Source organism: Charadrius vociferus, unplaced genomic scaffold, assembly GCF_000708025.1.
Source record: "Charadrius vociferus isolate BGI_N301 unplaced genomic scaffold, ASM70802v2 scaffold134, whole genome shotgun sequence".
In the NCBI taxonomy this organism is placed as follows: Eukaryota; Metazoa; Chordata; class Aves; order Charadriiformes; family Charadriidae; genus Charadrius; species Charadrius vociferus.
In genome coordinates, this window is record NW_009648333.1 from 7,719,991 (window position 1) to 7,727,570 (window position 7,580).

General features: G+C 42.8%; 1 protein-coding gene across 1 annotated transcript in view; it reads right to left on the bottom strand.

Annotated features, from left to right (window-relative positions):
• FGF20 (fibroblast growth factor 20) overlaps nt 1–7,545 on the bottom strand; it is a 12,170-nt gene extending 4,625 nt beyond the window's left edge. Inside the window, exon 1 of the mRNA XM_009885043.1 lies at nt 7,335–7,545. Within this exon, the coding sequence (XP_009883345.1) occupies nt 7,335–7,545 (211 nt within the window). The remainder of the gene's footprint in view (nt 1–7,334) is intronic.
• Between the last annotated feature and the right edge of the window lie 35 nt (nt 7,546–7,580).

The following is a 7,580-nucleotide window of genomic DNA, read 5'->3' on the forward strand; positions in this document are numbered from 1 at the left end:
GGTGCAAGGAGAGGCAGGAGGGAAGAAGGAGAAAGGGCGTTACCTGAGGGTTAGACCTGCCCAGACACACATGAAAGAAGAAGAAAAGAAAAAAAAAAAAAAGCCCAAAAAACAAAGATCTGACAGTTTTGCTCCCTGTTTCTAAAACGCTAATAAAATGTACACGCATTACCCTTTCCTTTTATCGCTCCAGCTACAAGGAGGGGAATTTCTAAAGAAATTGGCATAGTCAGGGAGGTGTTTTCCCCTCTGTGAATCCTGCCTCGCGTTCAATTTATCATTTAACTGACATGAGACTATAGCGTTTGCATATCGATACAACATCTTAAAAACCTAAATGAGTGGGCCCCTGGTTTGGGATAAAGATTTCCAAAACATGCAGAAATGAAGAAAGACTGAGAGGTGGCTCATCTAATCCATCTTCTTTGGGGTTTTGCATTGGGTCCGTCACCAAAGTCTCTGAGCATCACAAATTAGCACCAATATCATCTGCTGAAAGATCTCTGTTGTCTTTCTACAGCATTTTGAAGCAATTTAGGACTTTGCTGTCCCGTTCCAGATGAGCACGCGCATTTTTTTCATCCCCAAAGCAGAATGGTTCCTGCATGCAAATACATTGGCGGAACACGTGCTCATTATTAGCAATGGTAAAACAACGGTATATTAAAACTCAGAGCTTGACCTTTGCCTCCCTTGCTGCTTTTTCTGTAACATCTAATGAATTTTAGGGCTTAAACTACATGACCCATCTTAGCGTTCAAGATATGCAATGCAGTTCTTCGCCCATGTTAAAACATGGTAGTAGAGTATAAAACGCAAAGATCTTTCATAGTTAATTCTTTCAAAAGTTCGAGAGACTCGCTTGGAGGTTTAAGGTTTCATTTAAACAAAAAAGTTGCAGAGAATCATGAAAGATTAGTTCTCCCATCTCGCTCCATGGTCTTTTCAGCCGCAGCCTAAATCTGAGAGATCAAATGGATTTGACTGCTTAGCTTTATTTGCTATGGAGAGTATAGGGCTAATTAATTGGCAGGTGCTTTAAAGCAGGTAATGCTACACCTTTTCATCATTGCAGTCCTAAGTACTGCCCCTGTGTGCACCTGAATTATAAAAAGGCTGCTTTAAAGCGAGTGATTTACTGTGGAGGGATTTAAAAACTGAAAAAACTAACGCTAAATACAATGATCAGATAAATCACCTCAGAAGAGAGCACAGGCGGACCTGCTCTGAAGGCAGTTACAGATAGATGTTATATTATTTTACCTTTCAGATAACAGGAGCCTGTCATGTGGTGGGACCCAAAAATCCACCATAATCGAGATTTCAAAGCACATCTGTGTAAACATTATCACATCAGTGTAAAACATCAACCAATGAGCTTTCTCTTTGAACCAAATCTACTTAATTGCAGTGCTAAATCAAAGAAATAGATCAAAGTTGAATAATCTATATGGCACCTATTTTTCAAGTAGCCTGTACACTGATTACTCAAATATACCTAAAACGTTTGAAACACGCATCAAGTAGTTTTATTGACATGACTGGCAGGTCAAGATCAAACTGTAATTAGTTCGTCACAGCTGCTGAGTTGCAGGACATGCACGAGGATGGTACAGTGAAACGGAGTCTTCTAAGCCTAAAGATGCTCCAGGACGGACAATGTCGCTGGGTCCAAGCAGTACTCTCCAAGTCCTATAGACAGGAGAAGGCTCTTCTGGTTAGATGGCACCGTTGTCCCCAGTAAAGAAGGGTGTTTTGGTTTTTTTTTTTAAAAAAAAAAATCAGCCATCACACACTGAAAGACCCTTACGGCTAAATCTTTCCTATTATATAATGGAAACATTTAAAGTAGAGTGGAATATATAACGACAATCTTTTCCGAGTGGAGTCTTTAATGTCTGGGCACTAAACCGGTTATGCTGTTTTATAAAGTACCCGAAAAGAAACAAAAAGATAAGATTTTTTTTTGGTGTTTGCAGGAGTCATGTGACAGGAAAAGATAACACTATAGATTTTTTTTTTTTTGCACCTTCTGAGACTATACCATGGGAAGTTAAATAATTTTGAAGAGTGTTTTACAAGAGTACCTAATTCAACTTAAAGTATACAGTACAATCTAATCAACTCTACGTATACTTCCTAGAGACCGCACTTTCAGTGTCGTTGAACAAATACATATGGGGCTGAGTTTTTGTTTCCATAGCAAGCAGTTAGGGCTTCTATAGACAATATAATTACTGTAGATTTCCTAAGAATAGCATATTGTCATCAGCGAAACCTGGTGGCTACCTAGGGAGTGGAGAAAGCAATGGACCGAAATCTTTGATAGATAGTCTATATATGTTTGTGTGTGTGTGTGTATGTATATATATAGAGAGAGATCTATGTATCTATCAGGTCTGTTAAAAGAAAGTTGTTAGCTGTAAAAGTTTATGTCCTGCAATTTATTGCACCTTTATTAATTTTAGAACTCCCTTACAACAGTGCTGTGCCATCCATAAAATGTTAATGACACAATAAAATATTGGCTGTGAGAATGAAGCAGGGGTTCATGAATACACGGGGAAGCAGACACGGTGTCCTGGTCTGAGGAACACAGAACTGATTTATCTTCTAATACTTGGGAAGACTGCACTTTTAGAAGAATCTAGTCTCTGAATGTGAAAATATTTACTTTATAGCCAGCTATGGTGTGTGGGTTTCAAGGTCTCAGTGTTTTCGAGCTCACCAGGTGCAGGGATGAGGAGGAGCGAGACCCGGGCACTTGACCCAAGCTGGCCAACAGGATTATTTCATACCATCAACATCACATTCAATATAAATTAGAAAGTTTGCTGTGAAGTTCTCTCTCTCCCTTGATGGCTGCAATCCTTAGAACTCCTTGCCCCGGTGCCGGAGCCCTGAGCCCTTCCCTTCCTCCCGAAGCCACAGCATTTGCAGTGTCCCACATTTGCAGTGCACAGCTTCCCACTGATAGAATGGGCAGAGCATAATCTTTGCATATTGTGTATTAGTATCGGGATCAATATTGGTTCTTTAGTGCTATTAATGTTAATTATCTAATCTTATTCTGTTAAATCTGTTTATATTTCAACCCTTGGGTTTCCTTGTTTTTTTCCTGATTCCCCTTCCCAGGTGGGGAGGGGCCATCAGGTGATAGAATGATTATTCCAATGACAATAAATTGTTATGGGCTTCTCAAACCATAACACACAGGATGGAACAGAACCCATAAAGGAATAAGTCCAGGTGGAGACACCTGTGTATCATGGTCACTTCCAGATTCCTCCTAGGTTTGGACAAGGAAACATGGTTGGCTGCTTTCAACAAGACGAGCAGAAAGTGCAGAAGTTACAGTGAGAGCCTTTCAGAGCACCGCAAGTCTGAGTAAAATAAGGTGAATTCTTGCACAGGATTTACTAGGAAGAAAAGAACCAAACCCCATTTTCAAGGCTCCATGTACAAATCAGGTCATAATCTGATGATCTAAAGCCTTTTAAATGCAATACATACAGACTTTAAAAGCATTTAGAACTTCTTCTTCTGAACTGATACAGTTACTGGTATGGATGCATGTATACATATATGTATATATAAATATATCTGCCTGGTTACAAAAGCTTAGAGGAGGGAAAAGTTATGCTGAAAAAAAATATTTTCCTATGGAATGGAAGTTCTACATTTCTTGCACTTTCATTTTTTTGCTTTATTTCTTTCAATGAAGACAGAAATTCATAGGGCTTTTTAAGATTAATTATTTTATTGTCCATGTTTTTGTGGGTACACCTGAATAACTCCTGTATAAGCTCACTAGGTAGTGAGCACACCTTTACATCCAGTTACATCCAGTGAGAATGGATCTTTTCCACATACACCAACATTCAAATGCCTCATCGGGCAGCTTTTATATGAGTTCTGTAAGTGGATCATTGGATAAAAAACACCTTGATTTATTTAAATTACATCGTTTCTGAATCTGCTCACATAAAGATGCGCAGGCAGCTTGCAGTTTTTGACTTGCTGCACAAATAAATTGCGCTCTTGTTCCCAAGCAAGCACCTCACCAGGGAAGTTCTGACAACATCTCCAGGTGTAAGTAGTTACAGATGTGTATTGGATTTTTTGAAGTGAAAAAAGGATTAGCCTAAAGGTGTTATTGAAAAGTCATTGAAAGGTGGCTAACCAATTTCAGGGAAACAAAGCTAGCACGGAGATAACTCATGGTTCATGTCTACAGTTTAGGTGACTTATGAGTCATCCAGCAAACAGGTTTACTTTGGGACACTACATTGACCAAAAGCGGTTTCTTTTCCAATCAAATGGAAAAACAAGTCTATTTTAAAAAGTTTGTAACAGTGAACTACGTCTCCTACTTAAGCATCTAGAACTGGAAAGATCCAAGAGACACAAAATTTTCCAGACTGGACTCTTAGTCAGGTAACTGCAGGAGAAATACTTGCGTTTCAGTCACGCTAAGCATCTGAAACTACTACTGTCTTGACACGTAAATGATGATCCGAGGGCTGGAGCACCTCTCCTATGAGGAGAGGCTGAGAGAGTTGGGGCTGTTCAGCCTGGAGAAGAGAAGGCTCCGGGGAGATCTTATTGCAGCCTTCCAGTACCTAAAGGGGGCTACAGGAGAGCTGGGGAAGCACTTTTTACTAGGGCATGTAGTGATAGGACAAGGGGGAATGGCTATAAACTGGAAGAGGGCAGGTTTAGATTAAACATTAGGAAGAAGTTTTTTACTTTGAGGGTTGTAAGGCACTGGCACAGATTGCCCAGAGAGGTTGCTGAGGCCCCATCCCTGGAGGTGTTCAAGGCCAGGCTGGACGTGGCCTTGGGCAACCTGGTCTGGTGGGAGGTGTCCCTGCCCATGGCAGGGGGGGTGGAACTTGATGATCTTCAAGGTCCTTTCCAACCTAAACCATTCTATGATTCTATGAGTCTATGAAATACTGGCCTTTATATTGGCATTTTATCATTTAGTACAGAGATGTAGCTCAGATCTGGAGACAGGACTTTTGCTTGGGAAACATACATATAACACACAAATGAAGCAGTAGACATTAAAAAAAAATACAGAAAATCGTTAGTTTTTAACATATGGGAATAATGAAGTCAAACTTGAGGGATGAATTGGGTTACGGTGTTCTAAAACACTGAAAGAAGTGCAGTAACACTGTCATTCAGCCCAGATACCTGCCTTTCCAGACACAGCTCTGAGGTAAGTCAACCTTGGCCATGCTTACAGATGTATGATCTGTCAGATTGTTGGTTGACAAGCACCTCTCCTACAAAGACAGGCTGAGAGAGTTGGGGTTGTTCAGCCTGGAAAAGAGAAGGCTCCAAGGAGACCTTATTGTGGCCTTTCAGTACTTAAAGAGGGCCAACAGGAAAGATGGGGAGGGACTCTTTATCAGGGAGTGTAGCAATAGGATGAGGGGTAATGGCTTCGATCTGAAAGAAGGGACTTTTAGATTAGATATTAGGAAGAAATAAATTTCTCACTCTGAGGGTGGTGAGGCACTGGCCCAGGTTGCCCAGAGAAGCTGTGGCTGCCCCATCCCTGGAGGTGTTCAAGGCCAGGCTGGATGGGGCTTGGAGCAACCTGGGCTGGTGGGAGGTGTCCCTGCCCATGGCAGGGCGTTGGAACTAGGTGGTCTTTAAGGTCCCTTCCAACCTAAACCATTCTATGATAATATCACAAGCACTGAAATGTTTCTTAGAAATTGAAAAAGCATGAGAGTGTCTTAAACCTATTAAAATGAGTTACAGTTTATGTATTTTCTGAAATCTTGTTCATGAAAATATACAAAGCCATCAAAGATTTAGGAAAAACAAAAAAGTAAAACTGGCTGAAACTTGGGAAGAACATATTTATATAAAGAAGTAAAAGACTGAGGCCGCACCTGACCATTGCAAAAAATGCCTTAAGGTGTGCTGTGACTGGAAATATCTGTGTGCAGCTTATGACGCTTCAAGGTAATGTAGGTGGCAACACAGGTTGTACCATGGAGAATGCCGTAACGTGCAATGCCTGACAAGGCCTATCACCCACCTGCACCAAGTAGGGACCACAGAATGTGCTCGTCTTTAACAGCAGGTCTTTAACTAGTGTTTGGTTATGTTAAGGAGGCTGCCAGCAGCCAAGAATATTTATCAGAGGAGAGGCTGCTGACATGGCAAGTGTCTGTGGCTTGCTGATGAGAAGGCCAAGGGTATAAAAGGCTAGGAGGTACCAGAGGCTGGGCTCACTTTGGAATGAAAGGAACAGCAAGTACGCTTGAAATAGGGGCAAGGAGAATCGCTCTTTTCTGAAAATGTGAGGTGCAGAGAGAGGTACAGGAGGGAGATGGACCTGGGGGAGGCAGAATCTTCATGCCGACTGGTATTTAGGGAATTCAGTATTTAAATGGGGTCCCAATGGAACAACGCAGTAAGCAACCACAGAGAAGGAACATTATCTACATCAGTCTGAGATGGTGAAGGACAGCATTACTCCCTGTTGGTAAGTTGTTCAGCTCCCTCTTTCACATTTCATTTCTCAAGCCTGCTCCTCAAGAGATCAACTGCCACGGTGAGCAGGACTAGGGAAGTGACCATCCCCCTGTACTCAGCACTGATGAGACCCCACCTCAAGTACTGTGTTAAGTTTTGGGCCCTTCACTACAAAAAAAAGACATTGAGGTGCTGAAGCGTGTCCAGAGAAGGGCAACGAAGCTGGTGAGGGGTCTAGAGGACAAGTCTTATGAGGAGCGGCTGAGGGAACTCGGGTTGTTCAGCCTGGAGAAGAGGAGGCTGAGGGGAGACCTTATTGCTCTCTACAACTACCTGAAAGGAGGTTGTAGAGAGGTGGGGGTTGGTCTCTTCTCCCTGGTGACAAGTGATAGGATGAGAAGAAATGGGTTCAAGTTATGTCAGGTGAGGTTTAGATTGGCTATTAGGAAAAATATTTTCACTGAAATGGTTATCAAACATTGGAACAGGCTGCCCAGGGAGGTGGTGGATTCACCATCCCTGGAGGTGTTTAAAAAAAGGGTAAATGTGGTACTTGGGGACATGGTTTAGAAGTGGTTTTGTCAGGTTGGGTTAATGGTTGGACTTGATGATCTTAAAGGTCCCTTCCAACCTCAGCAATTCTGTGATTCCATGGACACTTCACAGCCCAGTTCCAAAAATTATGGAAGAGTCCGCCAGACTATTTGTCAGCTTTCGATAGACTGTAAAATCAAAGGGTTGGTACCCCAGACGTTAGTATCACAGGCCACGCTGTCATGTTTGTCTGAAAGAGTCCTCACGCTTTTAGCTCCAGCTGTGCACCGGGTACGCACTGAGAGCCTTCACGGCTTTGGGAGCCGGTGGGGACATCACTCGGACATCACTGACGCAGCCCCACCGGGCTTCATTCTGATAAGGGTAACTCGGGTAATTAATACAGCCCCGGCAGTAAAACACTGAACCATCCCGACGCTGCCGCCGCCCCTCCAGCCCCCGGGGAGCCCAGGCGAGCCGGGTTGGGTCGCAAGCCCCTCCTGCCCCCATGCCGGGGCACCCGGCTCCCCGCAAAGACACCTCCC